The sequence below is a fragment of the Columba livia genome, chromosome Z, assembly GCF_036013475.1.
Source record: "Columba livia isolate bColLiv1 breed racing homer chromosome Z, bColLiv1.pat.W.v2, whole genome shotgun sequence".
Classification (NCBI taxonomy): Eukaryota; Metazoa; Chordata; class Aves; order Columbiformes; family Columbidae; genus Columba; species Columba livia.
Window position 1 is genome coordinate 30,437,019 of NC_088642.1, and position 20,643 is coordinate 30,457,661.

The 20,643-nt window shown below is 38.8% G+C and overlaps 1 protein-coding gene across 2 annotated transcripts in view; it reads left to right on the plus strand.

The window, feature by feature from the left end:
• Nucleotides 1-1,858: 1,858 nt before the first annotated feature.
• Nucleotides 1,859-20,643, plus strand: part of RNF180 (ring finger protein 180) — an 83,197-nt gene continuing 64,412 nt past the window's right edge. Inside the window, exons 1-4 of one of the 2 annotated variants that reach the window (XM_065045274.1) lie at nucleotides 1,859-2,038; nucleotides 7,405-7,540; nucleotides 10,290-10,385; nucleotides 13,117-14,052. In XM_065045274.1, the coding sequence (XP_064901346.1) occupies nucleotides 7,439-7,540; nucleotides 10,290-10,385; nucleotides 13,117-14,052 (1,134 nt within the window). In that variant the 5' untranslated portion in view covers nucleotides 1,859-2,038; nucleotides 7,405-7,438. Of the gene's footprint in view, nucleotides 2,115-7,404; nucleotides 7,541-10,289; nucleotides 10,386-13,116; nucleotides 14,053-20,643 lie in introns of both variants that reach the window. The other variant, XM_065045275.1, reaches the window with a different exon arrangement.

Here is a 20,643-nt window from a genome sequence, read left to right on the forward strand (position 1 = left end):
TAACCTGCACTTTATTTTCCCTGTTCATCTCTCTATTTTGCTAATTTCTATGTGCCTTTACCAATTAAGTTTGCTAGAAAATGCCTTATAACCTGCAACTCCTTATCACCAATAAATAATGCTTTTTCTAAATAGGACTTTCAGTTTAAATTGGAGCATAATGTACCACACTAGAAATTATTTCAAGGTCTGTCTCTTCTACCTAAAATTACTGTAGAATCGTGCCAGAGGAAAACAGAATTTAATTACTGTGAACATCCTACTTGTGAACTTCTTTATCTAAATCTTCTTTACTGGGTCTACAATAAAAAGTAGCACTTAGCACAACATCTCATCAAATGTAATAATCACTAAAAAGACTCTACAATCCTCTCCTCAAAACCAAAAACATCAGCTTTTCTAACCATGGAGCGGGGAAATGGTAAGACAGGAAAATTGTTCATCAGAGGATAGGGTATTTTTTTTTAAAACACTACATCCAATTATATTGTTTAAGCATGAAGAAGTATAAAGTAATTTAGTTAGATGTAATTACTGAAAAACATAAGGCATCCTGAATGAAGGCTGTTATATTGTTGTTTAAAATATTTGTATCCCACTGTTGTTTGAAAACTTTTCATATGAATAGGATTGTAAAGAGCAGGAACTGGATAAACCTAGACTCTCTCAAAATAAAAAACAGACTAAATAATTCTACAGTTACAAGGCAGGCTGTTAGAATAACAACATGATAGCAAAGAGCAAAAATTACAAAAAAAAAAAAAAAAATCGGGTAAGTGAAAGCACTGAAAAATAATTGTGGTAGCGCAATTCTGTATCCACGAGAGCCCAAATCTTAAAATGAGTCCTACATAATCCAAACCAGTTATCTCATAACAAAACCTTGTCTTGACCTACAGGGAATGCACATTGAAATGCAAGAAAAATCACAGAAATCGGATATAATAAATGTAGGAGAACCAGTGAAGTGGAGGTTTCAGTGTTTTAAACAACCTCCACAAGCCAAAAAGCGGGCAGACTCCAGCCTTGGCAATCTTCCAGCCTTTCTTACATCCACACTGCTCTGGTAACTCTGGTCCCCTCCTGTATTCCAAACTGAGCAATTGTTGCTAATAGATCGCCAGTTACACGCACGTTAGCTCCTGATCAAGTCATCACAAATGGCCAAACTACTATAGATGTGGAATCACAGCCCGTCTAGTTCACTTCCAAGGCACAGACACACCCAAGCGAGGGCCCCATGACGCTGCTCCCCGCTGCTCGGCGTTCAGAGCGGCACGCCCGCCTGTCCTGCCAGGCAGCCCCGCACGATCTGCAGCAATTCCCTACAAAAGTTCACACGCAGGTTTTCTTCATTTCCCCACCTCCCACCCACTCCATTGCTGCATTTAAATATTCCTCTCGGCCTTTGCTGCTAGTTAAAATAATCAGCGGCTAACTAATGATAGCCCGCCCAGGGTGTGATTACTTGGTGGCACTTCTCGGGGTCTCTGATGTCCCCGGCCCGGCTCTTTGACTGTAAGCTCTCTGAGTCTGGGCTTGTTCCCTGGGCCTGGAGGAACATATATATTTTTCTTTGTCCCACATTTTATTGAACACTTTTCATTCGTTTCCCCCTAATTCAGCACCGCGCCTCTCCACCCTTGTCACAGCTTGCCGCCGGGCTGACCCCACCCCGGCTCCATCTCTGCCAGTCAGGAGACGAGAGGACGTGCCACCCTCAGGCCTCGGCACGGCGCGGGGTGGCTGCCCGCAACCCCGGCGACAAAGGGCTGGCCCCGCAGCCGGCGATGGGCCCGGCCTCTCGCGGGGGCGAGGGAGGCAGCAGCCGCCTGGGAGGGCTGGCCTGCCCCGCCGTGACTTCCGCGGCCGGCCGGGCCGGGCAGGCGCCGCGCTAGCGGAGCGCTTTCCGCCGCCGTTTGTCTCCCGTCTCTTGCCGTTCGCAGCAGCTGCTGCTGCTGCTGCGCAACCCCTTACCCGCCCGCCACTCGCCCCAGTGGCGTCGCCTCCTCCTCTCAGCCTCGCACGGCGCGGCCCGGTAAGCTGTCCGGGGCCTTGGGGGCGCGGAAGGAGGCGCCGCATCCACCCGCTGGGCCGTGCCGGGCCCTGGGCAGGTGGGCCGACGGGCAGCGGGGTGCTTGGGGCACGGGCAGGGACCTGAGGGGCGGACACCTGCCTGGAGCTGCGGGGAGCGTCGGGGCTGCCCGGCCTGGGGCGAGCCCAGCGCTTGCCTGAGGGGGCGCCGCAGCGCGGCGGCGACAGCCCCGGCTTCGCCCCGGAGTGAACTTGACGGTGCCGCCGCCGCCGGCTGTTAGCAGCCGGAACGGGCGTGCGGGGCTGCCAGCCTAGCGGTGCCTGCGCCGCTCTGGGGGCGGCCACCGCGCCCGCCGCGGACCTGCGGGCGGCTCCGGGGGTGTCCGGACACCGGCGGGGCGGCCGGGGGCTGCGATTGTGCAGCCTGGTGACTGGCGGTCGGGAGCTCGTGTGGCGTTGGGACGTGGACACCGTATCCTGCTTGTTGAGTCCTTTGTTGTGTGCAACTCCTGTTTGTACGTGCGAGAGCATGAACGGGCAGTACTGGTCAGCGGGATCTCATGCAAGAAAGAGGTTACATGCTGATCCATAGTTTTCCATTGACTTGATAGGCCTGTTGCCTGTCAAAGCGATTTAAACCCTCCACATTCTGTGGCTGTATGTTAGACCTGTTGACTTCAGCAGCATGCTGTAGAATCTTTTTGCATCTCCTTAAGCAGAACTACTTTGGAGATCAGAAGCTAGCGGCAAGTTTTTACATGTACTCAGATACCTTCCATCGTTGTTTCTCTGTCCAGCAAAGTGTCATTTCCTCGCCTTCTGCAAGAAGGAACTTCTGGTATGGACACTTTTTGGCTAGCACAGCTTATCTACCTTCTCTCTGTCATCCTACTTCAAAGCTGCCACTCATGCACTATTTTTTCAAGACTCCACTTTCTGTGCCCTAATTTCTTGCTGCAACCTAATGTAATGTTCATGGCTACAGCATTCTGGAGGGGCCACAAGTGACTTTTGAACAAAAAGGCATTGAGAAGCACTTGTCCTGCTGTACTTGTTTTCTGATTTTTGTGCATTTGGGGATGTGGAGCAAACTAGTTGAAGATAAATTCTAGACCATGTTTTCAGCAGAAGTTTAAGTTTCTGTGTTTGGTTCTTCACTTAGAACATTTGAGATTTTTTCTTAGGGTTTTACCTACTGTTTTCGAGCAATCTTTTTGAAGAAAAAATGGCCAAAGTTTAATACACTATAGAATTCACATTATATGAGAAACTTAGATATGAGTATGAAAGGGGAATTCCTACTAGTAAGAGGATGCCAGAAGGGAAAGTGTCCCCTTCAAGAAATGATCAATAAATTTAACACTGATCCGTTCTCTACCACTTCTCTGTCTGCTATGTCTACTGCTTGATTGATTCTTCACCATTTTTTTGTTGATATTTCCTTTATGAATAGTTCTACTAGCTTTCTGTGGTGTTGCTCATAGATTTTCCAGGCAGAGTGGGAAGATGGAAAAATACAATTCCTGTTTCTGCTTCCCTTAGCATATTGATGCACATGAATGCATATGAAAATCTTAAGGCTCTCATTCTGATATTACTTGTTTGCTGCTGTGGAGTGGTTATTTAATCTTCTAGTGTTTACTGTCCTTATAAATGTAAGAATCAACATTTTCAAATGGATCGAAGTGGATTTTGTGTTAGTTTCCACCCTAGTAATGAATTCTTTATTATTTTTTTTTTCCTTGAAAATTTGTATGATCTGCTTAGTCTACTCAGTGCTAGTACAACTTCATATTGAGTTCTGCATCCAGATTTGAATGCTGCTGTGCAAGAGTAGCTGACCCATTTGAAACTTCACAAGGTAGCAGTGACAGCCAGAGATAAAGAAGGCGTGATCTGTGAGGAAAGAGGGAAAGAACTGTATTTATTTACCTCAAAGGCAAGTTTGAAGGAGAGCTAATATATGATAAGTGTTTAAAGTTGTAAAATATTCTTGCCTGGAAGAGAAGGAGCTGTTTTGTTCTCTGTATTCACAGAGAATGAGGGAAATTGCAAGAAAACTCAGGTAAGGTATTAGGGGCAGTATTACAATAATAGAAGATAAGAAGGTAATTAAAGAGTTTGGAAAGGCTATGAAATCTTCATCAGAAGTCTGTCAGAAGGTTAGAAAAATGGTTGTCAAGGAAGGGAACTGACACTCTGACTTGGAAAGGATGTCTTCTCCCTTTGCTCCTCACTTTTCTGGATCTGAATCATAGAAAAATGTTTGAAGGGCATAAAACAAGAGCCACGAAGGAGCGTAGGCTTTTTAACACCCACATATTTCTACATCCTACTTTGAAGGCAAACACAAGCTTGCACAAAGCAGTGGGTCTAAAAGCAGTATAGCCACAACAAACACGGTCCAGTGTCAAGCTGAAAACGGCCACTGAGAGCGACACTATCTAGTTTCTTAATGCCAAATTGGAATCTCTTTATGTTGGCGTTTTTTGCTGGAAGAGAAAGCAAGATGAGAGCAAGATGTCTTTTAGTGGTCTTAGATGCAGAACAAGACAAAAACTTATTAAAGTATATCCAGAACATTATGGGTTAACTGCATTTAATTACAAAACCACTTCAAAATCCTGTGTCTGTATGCTTTTATTTCACTTGCAATTGAAGTTATGTGCAAATCAAAATAAAAATGTTTGTGTGACAAATCAGGAATTACTCATTTGCTGATACATGTAGAAACTTCTGCAATGTGTTACTGTGCATTTGTTGTGTTTCTTCTGTCCTCTGCAAGAACTGTAAAAGACACATACTTGCAAAATATTAATAGAACTACAGGAATTTTCCTTTTTTAATTTTACTAGGCTAGAAGCACAGTCTACTGTAATGTAGTATTACAAAATATTTGCACTTTTAGATTTTTTTTGTAGTTCACTGTCAATATTCTTGGTTATACCAAATACAACCTGTACTCTCTGGTTATTGCATATATTACATATTAGACATTAATTTATCTTATGAAAGTGTGTTTTTAGATTAAAGGCATATGCAGAACTAAGAAGAAACATTTAAAATGTGTACATTAAAAAAAGAAAGAAACGAGGTTTTATTTTGAGTTAAGCAGTGTTTGCTTGCTAGATGCTGTTCAGATGGGGGGAATGTTTACATCACTTCAAATGCCAGTGATCCTTAGACAGCCTGTGTTTGCATGACTTGAACCCTGTCTTTTAAATATAGACAGTGGATTCATTCATCAGGCCTTTATCTCTTGGTTCAGAGGTCAATCACCAATTGTTTTACGCCTCGCTTCAGTAAGCATCGTTGGCCTCAAATGAAGCAGCTGTTCAACAGATAGCAGAACAGCTTTTTCTAGAATCATGAGCATAAGTGGAACAGAACGTATACTGAGACTTGAATAAATACCATTTGAATACACAGATCCAGCAGATAAGATGTGCAAGATGTGTATCACTAACTGTGGCACGTTTCAATAATGTGTTTTATTAGGTGGGAATATGGCTGTACCTGAAATACACGTCCTAGCTAGCTTTATGCAAAAAGTCTTTCAGTCCTTCCAGGTTGATCTTAGATTTGAGATTCTCACAGAGCTGTTGTAAGATTAAATTAATTCTAAAAGTGTGTTATGAAATTGCGAAGAACAAGTTAATTAGAACAGCTTTAAGGTGTTTGAATGGTACAAACAAATTAATGGTAATCATTCCTTCAATACCCTCTGAAAGCTAATGCTGCATTTATCACAGCAAAATCTTTCAGAGCCTGAATGTACTCTTTTTTTTTTTTTAAAAAAAAAGGTCATTTGTAGAGAAATACAGCATGTTAATATATTCCACTTTCAACTTGTATCTGGTACAGAAAGTAGCAGCACTGACATAGGGAAGCTAATAAAAGCTTGAGAGAAATTCTGTGTAAGTCAAGGTGTTTAAATCACTACATTTCTGTCATGAATAAGACAGGCCTCCAGTGTAAATTTCTCTAAGTGTCTCTTGCATGATCTTTTGCTTGGACATCTTAATTTATGTTAAAGTACATTAACGGAATCTTAAGAAAAAAAATATTGTGACATCATTGCGAGAAAATATTTAATGTTTGTTAGCCTTCACTTTCTAAGCTTAGCATGGATCTGATTATGAAAAGCTGCATGTACGCTTGAGCTAGGAGTCTAATGTACACACACATTATTTCTGTTCTTGTCTAACTGTATTTCAGACTCTAGATATTTAGAAAAAGTAGGAAATCTGCTGAAAGAACACCTAAGAAAACCTCAGATATAAATGAAAAATAATTAATAACCTCTGTGTATGTGTTTCATAATCTTTGATTAATTCAGAAAACAAGGCAGAAAAGGGAAAGGTAGAAATGGGGAAAATGCAAAATTCTCTGCGGCACAATAAGCCAAACTGCTCTGCAGACAATTTGAGCACCTCAGAGTTTCTTTAGTTAGTAAAAACTAAATAAAAAAAAATGCTGAAAGAATTAAAAAATCAGATATTTGGACTGTTTAAGAAAAGAGTTTATTTTAATACTGGTTTGAAGTTTTACGCCCCTGCTTCCCTGTCAGTAAGTGCTGTGCAATTTAACACTGTGAGTAGTCATAATCCTAGCATAGTGCTTGGGTTTAGTGGGTAGATGTAAAAGGTTTTCTTATTTTTTTCATGTAGCTAACACAAGGGGGTAAAACCAGAAGCAGGTTGAAAGAAGAGTTGGAGGAGGACCTTTGGAAAAAGCATGGTGAAAAAGGAAAGTTTTAGAAACAGATTAGAGAAGACCAGAGAGACCTCAAAACACAGCAAAGCACAGAGAGAAAAAAATATTTGTCTTGTGCTTCTGGTTGTCGTAATTTAGGTCTCTCTTTTACAAGGATGTTGATTCAGGTCTGTGGAACACTGTGTTGCACCAGTAGCACTGATCCTCCCACGCAAAATAATTTAAGGGAGCATACCTGCAGGGGAAAAGTGTTTTCTGTGGATTAATGCTGGCATTCATTTATGTGATGTGGCATTACATATGTGTATGTGTATTTAAAGTGTAGGGTAACAATGACTTACTTTTATGGACATATTCTGTGAAAACTGGAGTTCTCTTTTGTCTAAGCCTTGAGGAATTTTTTTGGCTTTTTTTAAAACATATTTTGTTGTTGTTGCTTTCTAGGCCTGTATGTAATCTGGAAATAAGAACAGCTGTTTCACTTTGCTATTTAAAATGTCTAGGTGGCATGCTATACAAGATCAGACAGTGTTTGTAAATAAAGTATTAGTCTCCTCTGCAGTGAGAACACTACTGACAGACATCTGGGTTGCAAGACGAAAGCGTGTGTGGTTTCGACAGGTGACTGAATTATATGTTTTGTGGTCTTTGCAGACAGACATACACAGCTGAAGAATCAAAAGTTGAGATGAGTAACCAAGCGGCTGATGTGCTACGTTGCTGGAGGTGTAGAAAATACATAGCAAATTCTGTTTGCCTTGCAAAATGTCATGGAAAAGAACCATCTGATGTAAGTGGAGCATCTAGAAGCGTTTGTAACTTTTTCCAGTGCTGTTGGTTTTAAATAAAGGAGAAGTGCTGGAGAGAGTCCAGCACAGGGCAATGAAGATGATGAAGGGAGTGGAGCATCTCCCTTGTGAGGAAAGGCTGAGGGAGCTGGGTCTCTTTAGCTTGGAGAAGAGGAGACTGAGGGGTGACCTCATTAATGTTTACAAATATATAAAGGGTGAGTGTCATGAGGATGGAGCCAGGCTCTTCTCGGTGACAACCAATGATAGGACAAGGGGTAATGAGTTCAAACTGGGACACAAGAGGTTCCACTTAAATTTGAAAAGAAACCTCTTCTCAGTGAGGGTGACAGAACACTGGAACAGGCTGCCCAGGGAGGTTGTGGAGTCTCCTTGTCTGGAAGCATTCAAAACCCGCCTGGACGCCTTCCTGTGTAACCTCATCTAGGTGTTCCTGCTCCGGCAGAAGGATTGGACTGGATGACCTTTCAAGGTCCCCTCCAATCCCTAACATTTTGTGATTCTGCGATCCTGTGAGTATTAGGCTTGCCCTCACTTAGTAATTAATCTTTTATGGAGAGTACTGAAATATGGACAACTCCACAGAGAGTAATGTAAGCAGTAATGCTACTGAAGTCAAATAGGTAGTGAATCACCTTTATGTTCTGTGACATGAAAGCTGGTATTCATGATGGATTTGAGTACTAGCTTGTGTAGAATAAATGGTGTTTCTGTTTTTCGTATGAAAATGGGTTGCATTTTTGACAGTTTAAATGCTTTTTTGTTTTGTTTTGTTTTAATATCTTTTAACAGAGAACTCTTTTTTTCTAAGGTGTATTTTAGGTACTGACACTAATTTCCAGTGCAGTTAACTGTGTGTCAAATATTCCTACATCACAAACTTTTGCTCTTGATTTTGAAAAAAATGGAGGATATCTATGCACACAAATAGATCAGAAGATTAACCTCCTGAGGGGAGGGATGTCCTCACAGGCTAAAATGCCACTGAGCAATTTACATCATCTTTATTCAAATAAACAGAAGAATAATCATATGGAATAAAACAATGACATAGTATTTCCTGCTGCTTTATAATGGCAGCCTAGTAATCATGAAGAGTTAAGAGTCTTTCTGAATATGCCAAGAAGACTGTGCTTATATGCTACAATCTTGAATCAAAGTGAAAAAGCAAATAGAAGGGAAGATGTTGATCTTTTTTGTTAACACACTAGAAATGCAATGGCATTATTTTGGCATTGAAGAAGGATGTAACCAATAGAGGAAGAAAAAAAGTTATTATTTTTAAAATCCTGATATAATTAGTATTACAAATAAACCCCATTTTAATAACTTTATTTGCTTGCAGATTTTGAAGTCTGGAATATTTTTCATGCTTCATACTTGAGTGGTTTTTATTTTGTGCTTGGTTTGAAGCATTTGGGGGGAGGGGGTGGAATTTCAACTCCTTTCATGGAAAAAAATGTAATGAAAAGAAGGAGGTATCTTTGTCCATGCCCCATGGTGGAGCTTTTAATTGTTAGTGGAGATCCACCTTCATTGTGCACAAGACTGAAGGATCTACATCTCTAATTACGCAGCTAGTAGATAAAAAAAACTTAATTTACCTCTACTTCCTGAGACGCTGGGAGGCAAAGATTTTACTAAAATGAGAAGAGTAGTGTTTTCAGTATGTCGGCTTTCCCTCATGAATTTTAGACATTGAGTCAAAGACATAGCTGAAATATGGGTAAACCAGAAAAATCTTAGAACGGATCTTAAAACTAAATGTTGAAGTCATAAATGCAGTGTAAACACTTTCAATCAGAATTATATCCAAGTTGAAATATAGGTCCTCTCTGCAGATAGGAGGAAGATGATAGCGTAGACATGGCAAATGGATCTACCTGTCTGCTGTTATTACTTGGAGAATTTCTAAAAGCTTTTGTCTTCTGTGTATAGTCACACCTGCAATTTTAAGCTTACTGAAACTTTTATTCCTGTGAGTTTCATAACATAGGAGTCAGTCATTTTCCATATTCATAAATTTTAAGAACTGTTTTTAAGGCTTCAGCACTCACCAGGGTTTCCTTGTATTTTAGCTATCTTTATAACTTTACTGACATTATAAGCCACATTAAAAGATTAAATTACACTTGTATCACTTCTGAGCTAAAGGTAGTTAGGTAATTGTTTTTGTTTTAGTATCAGTTAGTGAAATGCTACAGTTTTTTAGATTTTGTTTTCTCTTCAGTTGGTCATATCATTGCAGTAAAAACTGAAAGGTTCCAAAGAGTCCCTGGTTTCTGCTAGTTATTCTAACAAGCATTAGAAAATTAATTTAAAACTATTTGTGGCATAGTTACACAGTACTGACCATAGTCTTTGTATAAACTAGAACTTAGATTTTCCTGTCTTTACTGCAAAATTGTACCAGGTGATAGTACTTCTGAAGACAATTCTGGATATTCTCAGAAGATGAGCAATTTCATAGTTTTTGTTCTTGTGAACAGAACAGAACTACCTCCAAATGCCTCAGTCTGCACAGTGGAGTCTGTCCAGTGTCCTTGGATTCAGAAATATAGAATTACTGACAGCATCTGCCTCACTTGCAGTATAAAGAATGCACCAGCATCTTTGAGTTTTATCTGTTACTAACATATTTACTGAATTTGGGAAGCTGACTTCAGGCTATATTCAAACAAAACTTTACATGGATGTTGAGTATCAATACAATAATTATTTTTTTAACAGACATCACAACCTTCAGCTGCTGCTCAGGAGTCTTGCAATGTATGGCATGTGGACTTAGAAGCCATTCCAGAGTGGGTGAAATGTGTCATTGAAAAGGTACATATTTTTTTTCTTTCACCTTTATTATTCAATGGAAGTTAATGTTGTCGCGTAGATATAATAAGCAGAAACAGTGGTTTTCTTTTGCCCTACAGTTCTTCTCTGATGAATCTTTGATTTTAAGAGGCAAATGATACCTGCATTCCTCTCTACTTAGACTTAGTGTCTAAGTTTTACTATATTGCAAGTAACTTCTAAACAAATCCACCCTGAAAATCATACATAAAGAAAAAAATTGTTAAGATTGTAAAACTAAGCTTTTGAAAATTAGGAGAATTTGTTTCATCTTCTGTCCCTGTTTTGCTCTGTTTTATTTTGTTAAAGATTACTTAAACTCTTTTTTTAAAATAAGTGATCACTTATACTTCAGTAGTGCGTGATAGAGTGCCATATCTGTTTCAGAAACATGAGTCTGGGGCAGGGTGTGAAAATTAGGGGTGATGAGGTATTTCTCCTCTTTACAGACCTGCCTAATCTTGAATACCTGATCATAAGGATGCAGTTTTTGGCAGTCCTTTGCATGTTATATTATTTCAGTAAAATTTCATTCAGTATTGATACTAATATTATTCTTTTCACGTTTAGCTGTAAATGGCCAGCCTTCTGCATGTGAAAGCCTAGAGAGTGAACTTGAAACCTGGGAAATACAATACCCATAGACTGCTCAGAAAAGGCTTAATATATTTGCTCGAGATTGCAGAGGAGCAATGATCCTTTGGTGGCAGAGGCAGAACATGCGAGTGTCTGTGAACACCTTCAATATCTTAACGTTCTTTTTCTCTTTTAATATTCTGGGAACTTTTGCCTCGTTCAATTCTGACTGCTCTGGGCTTATGGATGAATGTGTGGGTTTTTTAAACAATTCTGACATCCCCACATCCTCCTGGGCTCTGAATAATTTTGCGATCATGTGTTATTTTCTTCTGTATGACTCCAAAATCAAAGGCTAAATCATTTTACATAAGCACAAAGTCTATTTGCAGGCTGTAAAAACCCACAGCTTCCAAGCCAGTTCTTTTTTGCCATCTGTCCCTGTTCTTAACCAATCTCACTGGGTTTCATACACACATTAGTGTATAGATAATCTTCAATAATTATAAATACGTAGGTAGTGCTGCTAGTGACTGTTGACCTGCATTTTCTCTTCCCCATCACTTGTCACTTCTTTTAGCTTCTTGGTTAACCCTTCCCAATTTATCCCCTTTATGCAGTCCATCATTACATCTGTGTCCCCTCAGCTCCTTTTCAGATCTTGCTGATTTTCCTCCTACCACATCCTCCACTAGTAGGCTGTTACTTCTTCCAGAGTCCATTGCCAAACTCATGCTAAATCAGTCCTGGATGCCCTTGTACTGCACCTCATCTCCCAGTCTCTGTGCACACAGGACACAGAGATGCCCTTTTTCTTCCCTGCCATCTCTTGCATTCCCATTTTTGTCAGGCTCCTGGCCTTATTCCCTGACCTTCATGGGTCACTCCTTCTCTAAATTAGGAGATCCAGGCTACTATTCCATAGTGCCTGAGTGGCAGAAAGACTTACTAAAGGTGCTAGGAAGTGCATTTCCCTGAGTTTTATTGCCTAGCCCTTGGCATCTGGGAAATGGAGTGTGAATCTCTGAACCAGCTTAATTCTCCTTTGGAAATGGCGTATGCACAAGTTGGTTTGCCTTATAAACTGTGAGAGACTATGCATGTTCAAGGAATTTTCATGGCCTTTGAGTATATGTAAACTGAGATTTCTTTTTCTCCCAAGTTAAAAAGATGTCCAGATTTAAACAGATTCTCATAGGTGCAATTAAAGCTTTCAATCAAACAAGCATCAATCAAACTACCTTGCAAAGACATTTCCAACTGAAAGCAGTGCTTTAGCTAGCAATGTTGGGCAGCTTCTGTATTTGTGGCTCTAACCCGGCTGTAGGCACACTAGTGAGTAATGTGTGACGGAAGTTGATAATCTTGTTTCTCATCTGGGCTTTGATCTACAAACACTTGTGTAACTTTAATCCTCAAAAATGTATCTGCTGACAGATGAACACATTTACTGTAAATGCTAATAGTTGCGCAAATATGTAGGAGTTTAAATATCTTGGATATGTGTTTTCTTTTTTCAAAAGGAACTTTAGGATTGAAATGAAATTTACAGAATTACAAGTAATGAAAGTAACTGTCTTCTTGTAGATAGAGTACTAAGGATTTGTCATGGCACCTGCATGCACATTATGTTGTAATACTACATATGCCAAAATACAAATACCATTTCAAGCCTTTGTAGGGTAAGCAAGGTAAAAATCTATATTCTCTTTGTAACAAGTTGCCTTTCACTGTACTTAGTATGCAAGCACTCAGAAGACTTAGCTGAGAAACTGTGCTTGCTTATTCCAGATTAACGTGGTAAATTGATTTCACTCCTTTAAAGCAGGATCTAATGTTTTGATTAATATTGTAGCATTATTCTACCTATGGAGAAATTTTAACATATTTCAAATCCCCTCCATTTTGAAACATCTGTTCTAGATTTCTTAGAATTAGTTATCACTACAACAAGCAGAGTTTTGACCAGAATAATAATTACAGTGAATTTTCATTCTGCTGTGAAGTGTCTTTTCTTGTGTTTGAAAAACAAAATGTAAATCCTTTTATTGAAGAAGAGTAACTCTAGTAATGATTTCTTAACCATTTATTTGCAATGAATGTGTTGAGTGTGTTTTTTTTCTTTTCTTGTTGACAGGCACAGTGGACAATTGGAAAACTGCACTGTCCATTCTGTGAGGCCTGCTTAGGGGGCTTTAACTTTGTTTGTGACACAAAATGTTCCTGTGGACAGTTAGTTAATATACATTTCTGCAAAAGTCGGACTGACTATCAGCCAGCTTTCTCTGTTAAATTCAGAAAATCATCAGGAAAGCACTTACCCCTCCTTGGAATTCAGTCTGGTTTCAGCAAGAATACCTGCCACGAAGTCGTGGCTTCATCTTTGGAAATTAAAAATCAAGGGTTTTCCTACCTTAGCAGAAATAATAAAGGTACTGGAAGATTAATAGAAGCACTTTGTCTAGAAATAAAATCTCCCAGATTTGAGATGAAAAGTAAAATGCTTCCCATAAAGGCTTTAGATCAAAAAGGAAATCTTTCTGCTTCTTTTCCTATGAATGATGTACACACTGTAAAACCTTTCCACAGAAGATCACGTAGTTTGGATTTAAATATCGGAGAGAGATATATTTTGTCACCTGTGTTATATGAGGCTTGCAGTATGGGAATGATTTACCATGTCCAAAACAAATACACACAGAGTGGCTTACGATTAGAGACCAATAGGAAAGATGGTTGTGCTTTTCAGGACCAATGTAGTTCCACTGCTGACAAACTACAAAAAAAGTTTCGAGTTACTTCCTTTACATTAGTACATAGAGACACAGAAAGTGAGTGTGATTTTGAAGCTACTGGACAATCTTCTGGGGGTGCCATTGAGGATGGATCACCTTCTTTGATGAACCTTTCTTCGTCTATGAGTGTTGTAGAAGAGGAACAACACATCATGCCTGGTGGTCTTGTGCAGCCCACAAGTATTTCCTTCAACCAAAAGTTGAATAAGAGAGAAAGAAACAAGTTGAAAAGCTTAAGGAGAAAACAAAGGCGGCGAGAACGGTGGCTACAGAAGCAAGTAGGTGTTTAAAATTATTTATGCTACTTTTTTTGTGAAGTTTAACGTGCTTTTATAAATCATTCTGACTTTTGTTTATGCTCTCTTAATATTGGTTTAACATGGTACCATCTAGAGTCAAGTAACCTGCAAACGTGGATTTATGACCTCTTCCTGCTGGTAGTTTTTCTAATTCAACACAATCATTTTTTTTCTATCTAAAATAAAACCTTTGTGGGTATATATAACTAGTTTCTGTTGGCTTTCTTATTGTTTTGTGATGTAATAATAAATTTGAAGTGGGAGAACACACAGTGAAATTTAATCAGTGTGATTCAAGGAAAAATAAATGTTCGAATCTTCTAAATGAGAAAACCTAGCGTTCCGTTCTGTTCAAGCACCAAGTGACTGAGCTCTTTCCTGCATACCGTCAACAGAGCCTTTAGAGTATAGTACAGAATTGAAGCAGAGGGAAGTGGGTTCAGGATTGCAAGAGAGATACGAACAGGCTGTCTCTCTCAATTAAATGTGAGAACGAGCTTGAAAATTAAGATAGGCCTGGGACATATTATTAGACTTTTCAGTATGATATGCATATATTCTTTTGTCTTTGGGAATGTTTTTTATTTTATTTTAAAGAAAGATTTAAACTGGCATTGTGATATTTTGTAAACATGTTCTTATTTTGTGAAACACTTCTCTGAAACTGAAAGTAAAGAACCTTTCCAAGATCTAGATGTCTTCATATTTAATACTTGTTTTTTAATAAAACTAAAGATTCTTAGGTGTCCAAGCCCCTAATATTGCTTTTAAAATTCCAGGCCTCATTGTTTGTATTAAATTAAATGATGATGCAAATGCACAATATATATGGAACATTTGCACAGTCGTGTCGCCTTCAGTCTCTCCAGCCACTTAAATCTTTGCTAGATGTTACTTCTAAGAATAAAATGTTGCACAAATTTTCCCACTTCATCGTAGCTGAGAAAGAAGAATATGCTTTCAGATCTTTTGCTTGTTTAAACATGCTTAACCAATTCCTACATTATTTTAAAGTTTCATATAGCAAGTGATATACAGCTGTTAAAACTGTTAAGTTTAATCAGTAAGCATACAATTTACAAGGTAGAAAAAATTAAAAAGTCAGTACGTTAAATAAATCCTCTAGTTTCAAATAGTAGTTTTGAGTGGAAGATATTTTGATTTTGCACTGATTTCCTTAACCTTGGTGAAAGTCTGTGATCGTGGCGTGGAATATTTAAACAGGCCTGCTGCTCAGACTCTGAATCAGGCAGCGTGTGGCTACTGCGGTTGTGTTTCCCATCGCTGCGGTATCTTCCCAGGAAAACCTGGATCTACAACATGGCATCCTCTGTACAGTCTGACATGTCTCACAGGGGGTTGCTCCTATGCTGTGCACTCCTATTTGTGGCTGCTTCCCTCTCGTGTGCCAGTCTAGGTATCCTCTCTTTTTTTTCAAGTTCCACTTGCCATCATGTTTCTTCAGTGTTTTGACAGCCGTTGTAGAACTGTGCATTTTGTTACAGTGGTATTTGCAATAGGAAGCTGGTACTTTGTTACTGTGATTTCTACCACATATGCATAAGCAATTGGATAGTGAGGCTTGACAAAAATAAAAAAGCGTAAACCTCTGAGTGGATGGAGTGAAAGAGTTTTGATAAATGACAATGGGAAGTATTTCATTTAAGTGTTCTTTTAAGAAGCACTTCAGTGCAGCAGAAACCTGATGTGAAGTGAAGGTCTTCTAAGCTCTCTCTGTTGAAGGTGATTCTCATTTTTACCTTTAATTAGAGTTAGTCTGGAGAGCAGTCTGAGAGAACAGACTCGTTCAGAGTTTGGTCTTTCTTTGTAAATGCATAGGCCGCTTCTTTAAGTTTATTTTGTAAAGCCTTGAGATAAAGAAGACTGAGGTGCTTCTGTGCTAGCATTCAGTTGCAGGTTTCACAGTCCCTGGCCTGATACGTTTATGATTTACTCTTTCTGAAATAGTAGCATTGGACTGATGGTTCTGTAGCATTAGTGGTGTAAGACCCATTGAACTGCAGGGCTGCAGGGTGCTACACTCACATCTTCTTTATGGCAAAGAAGAAACGTTGTGTATATTAAGCCGAGAATTTACACATAACTGAAATCTTAAGAATGTGACTATTTTTTGTTCAGATTTAATTGTTAAACAAAAAAAAGAATAATAATGCCATTGAGACTGCGGCACACTCTCACTTTTTCCTCTCCGGTTCCTGCGGGTCTGCCCATGGTGCTGCACCTCGGCGTGTGCGGGCTGCCAGCAGCCCTCTGGGCCTGGGGGTGTAACTGCTGCTTGCCAGCATCCAAAGTCCTTTACTGGGTGGAATATGATGTCCGTGGTTTCTTTTACTTTACCCCAGAATCCACCTGAGGTCATTCTTGTGTGTTGGGTAACACACTTTTAGACCTTTGCATTTGTGTCACTGGTGTGCAGCTTCATGTTCCGTACAACTTACCTTATGTGGTGCCTTTTATGTACGTAAGATGATACAGTTTTTTTGTGCTGTTTGTCACCCTCTAAAACCAATTCTGTCCAGCCCCGAGTCTGCATCTTTTTAGCAGACCCCTGGGAAGTTGCTCGCAGCTGTTGGGGTCTCCAGTGTCAAGCGAGTGCCCCATCTCATGGGATCCCATGACTCTGCTGCTCTGTGTTGGTCTCCATTTCTTAAGTCTTCTTTTATCTTTGGCAGGCTTGTGTTTCTTTATTTTTATGTTATTATACTAGAGTTGAAAATACCTCATTCTGTGAAATAATCGCTGTCTGCGGTTGTACCATACGAAGATAACAAAAGTAAAACAGATTTGCCACAGACATCTGGTCAGTTAAAGAAATTGCTGTCACAGCTAAACCGAGTAAAAGCAAGTGGCACGGGAAGTTCAGGCAGGGCAAGGGAAGTTCAGCCAAGGCAAGCATGGCCAGCCTGAGCCCTGAGGCATCGCAAGTTCAGTACAAAGCTTGTGGCTGTTCCTAGCAGCAGCAATACTGCATTACAGGGCTATGTGGTTACAAGTTAGAAGCAGTATCTTATTTAACTAACTGATACAAGGAGGCGAGAAATTTCGAGCATGAGGAACTTCTGAAACAAAGCTTATCTATCTTTGCTTTTGCTTTGGTTGTAACTGTTGCTACTAGATGGTCACTTTTGTAATTGGGATATTAGTTCTGTCATGGATTATGAACTGATTAACAAGAGGGTGTTAACAATGATGGATTCAGGCCTGAATTGATGATTTACCCATCTTAAATTGCAGTTATAGTTTCTGTGGAAGTTGTATCTGAGGGGAACAGCATGTGAAAGCTGCCGGTTTCTGAGGTGCATCTGGAGCTCCTGTTACAAGCCTTCAAACCCCGACACTTTAGAGTTTTAATTATTTTCAGCTGTAGTCTTTTCATGCTGTTATTTGTGCTAACAGGTTTTGAGGGTGGTGTCTGAACTGACCTCTTCTGCTCTTCGATATGTCTCTCACATAATTTGGTGTTAATAAGAGCCAGTTGGATAAACAGCCTTGCAAATTTTCTAGGGATTTACCAGGGGAAAACTCTGCTTGCTTTCTGTCATGGATTATATTGTAAACTACTTAATGCTTCACTGGTGTGTTGGAAAGGAGGGAAAATTACTCAGAAAGCTGCTGGATAAATTCAACATATCAGGATTGTCTCAATGGATCTCTATATACTCTAGATTTTTTTTATGATCATCTTGAAGCTAGAACATACAGATTAGGGTGCAGTGTAGCTACACTCTCGTAATACAGCTTTGCTGAAGGCCAAAATAGACTGGATGTGCTGTGAATATCTTTCTTCATTTAGCTGAAAAATATCTGAATAAGCTCCCTGTCTATAAGATACTTCCAGAATAAACAGACAGTAAAGAATAACCTCAGCATAGCAGAAGTCCATAAGCTGTTGTGCATTAAGTGCCCATCTTACAAAAGAGGGGGATCATCTGCTGCTTCTTGGTGACAGGCTACCTTTGGTGGTTAGTATGCTGAGAAGAGGCAGTGTTTTTCACTGACCCTTTTTATGCTTTTCCAATATCCTTGGTAATGTGTAGTTTTTCTAAAGAGAGACACAAAAAGCCTCTGAATGCAGCCACCTCTACCAGAAATAGTAGTGTTGTACCTAAGGGTCAACAGCTGGAGGTATGTGCCATGCTACTGATAAGATCCTGATTCATCCTCACAGACCTTCTATCTTGCTGGACAAAAGCAACACAGAAAAGAAACTAAGCCCAGACTTATGTATTTTATTTGTGACTGTCTGCCAGAAAAAATGTTTTTTTCTTTTTAGTGAATAACATATGGATCGTTGCTGCTCTTCCAAGGTTGTATTGATTGCTATTCCAAGAAAATGTTGGTGAACAGCCTAGAACTACAGAAATACTGTACGCTTTTTTCTTGTATAAACCATAAATATTAGAAACTATTATTTTAGTTTTTCTAGAAGCTCACAGACAACTTAGATCATAGCTAAGAGACATCAAGTCTCATAAATCGTTAAGGAATACTATGACGTGTTCATAGAGATAGGTTGCAATGGTGTGCAGTTAGACATGTTCTATAATTTCATTGTGGATTCTTGTTATGCAGATAGAGTGAAGAAGAGACTAAATTGCAGTTATATAAGACAACTTATGCCTTATAAAAATTGAAGCTCAACAATGATGTGAACAAGAACAGGGGAGTGCTTTCATATTTATGAGATTTACTGTGTATTACCAGGTGGATCAAATCAAATACACAGTAAGGAGAAAGTTTAAGATGAGACTTTGCATAAGAAAATATTGTTATAATTTTTATAGAATTTTGTGCCCCAGGCCTATAGTCCTTCACTTCTACAAATTGTTACTGTCTCTGTGCCTAAGAATTTGAGTAAGTTTTGTGTTTCTAATTGGCTTTCATGGCACTAAACTCTCTGAATATGTATAAACTGAAGCAAATTACATGCTGCTTGCGTGGAGATTTAAGTAGAGTAGCAGGGCTTGATTCTTCAGATTTTCAGAAAAACAAAGTTCCTAACATCTAGGAGAATTAAAGCTCCCTACCTGTTTTTAAAAGAACTAAATCTTCATGCTTTGTGGTGATCGATGTATCTATGAATGTTTCTTATCTGTGACCCCCTTTCACATTTTATATCCAACTTATAAGCTATTTTTTCTCATATCCGCATTTGGCAGAAAATAATGTTATCTGAAAATAACTCTTTTTTTCTTTATGGTAAAGAAGAAGCACAAATTGTATGTGTTTAAACTTTTTTCTTTTCTTTACGTTTCTTCAACTATTTTAGGTAAAACTACAGGCAGTCACTGGGAAGTATAAGTCTCTGTATGGATCAGGAAGTTGTCACACAAAATTGAACAGGTTAGATTTCACACAAACTTACGTTTCTGAAGTTTATAAGCAATCAGTGATTCTAGTAGGAAATGGAAAAAATGAAGTAGCAGGTTACTGAAATGAATTATTATATATATTACTGCAGAATACTGAAGAGATGTATGCTAGCTGCATTTCAGAATTAAATGTAAGGAAATATAGTATCTGCTGTTACAGCTGAAGAAGTTGTTTTTTTTTTTTGGTGTGTGAATGTCTTTTTCAGATCCAGTGTACCAGCTTTTACCAATAAGTTAAATAAAACAAAAATTTCATGTGTTATGATCTAACACTCTTATGGCTATAAAGCTATGACAACATGAATTTTTTTAAAGCTAGTTATTGCCGAGATTTTATTTGGTACAAGTGCTTTTTCTGGTATCATGTGCTTTTCTAATGCTTTATATCAACATCTAAATTAAAATGGGGGAGGTTTCATTTCTAGGTGACTTAGCTAAAAAAGTGCTTCACATTTAATACAGTTTAGAATTATGGGGGATGGAATGTATTGGATTTTTTCTTTTTAAACTTTCTTTCAGGAGTATATCTGCCTTTTGTGAAGATGCTGGAAATTGTTCAGTTCCTATTATTAGTAATTTGCAATCAAGTATTTCACCTTTCATTTAGGCATTAGGAAATTTGATGTGTTGTTTCTAAAGGCTGGAGATTGTCGTATCAACAAGAAAATGTTTGGGCATAGTAATAATGAAGAAAAGAAACATTCTGATTCAGTAATGATCTCACATTTTTGAAAATAGCACCAGTTAGAAAGAAACATATTCATCTTCATTAAGTAAGTGTTCTTCCCTGTAGTCGTTATTAAAAAATCCACCAGCTTGACAAAAGGTCAACCAAATCCTCATCTTTTATAGCTTAGAAAGCTGAAAAATTTTAAGTGATCTTATTTTCATGTTTTGTATATCTCATTTTCTTCTATGTACAAAGTGAGGAGGGTTTGCACTGCTTTTACTAATGAATATTGTATGATCAGTAAAATCATGTAGAATAAAAAAAATTTGACATTATGAGCACTTACTCAAATAAATAAATCTTTTAATGCTTCTCCCAACTTTTAATGGCATTATTTGTTTCATTTATGTTTTGTTCAATAGCTTTTAAAAGCCATTTTGAGTTTTGATTGTGATTTGGACTTTTTGCTAAAGTGCACTGCTAACACAGATTCTGAAGGAAGTTGCA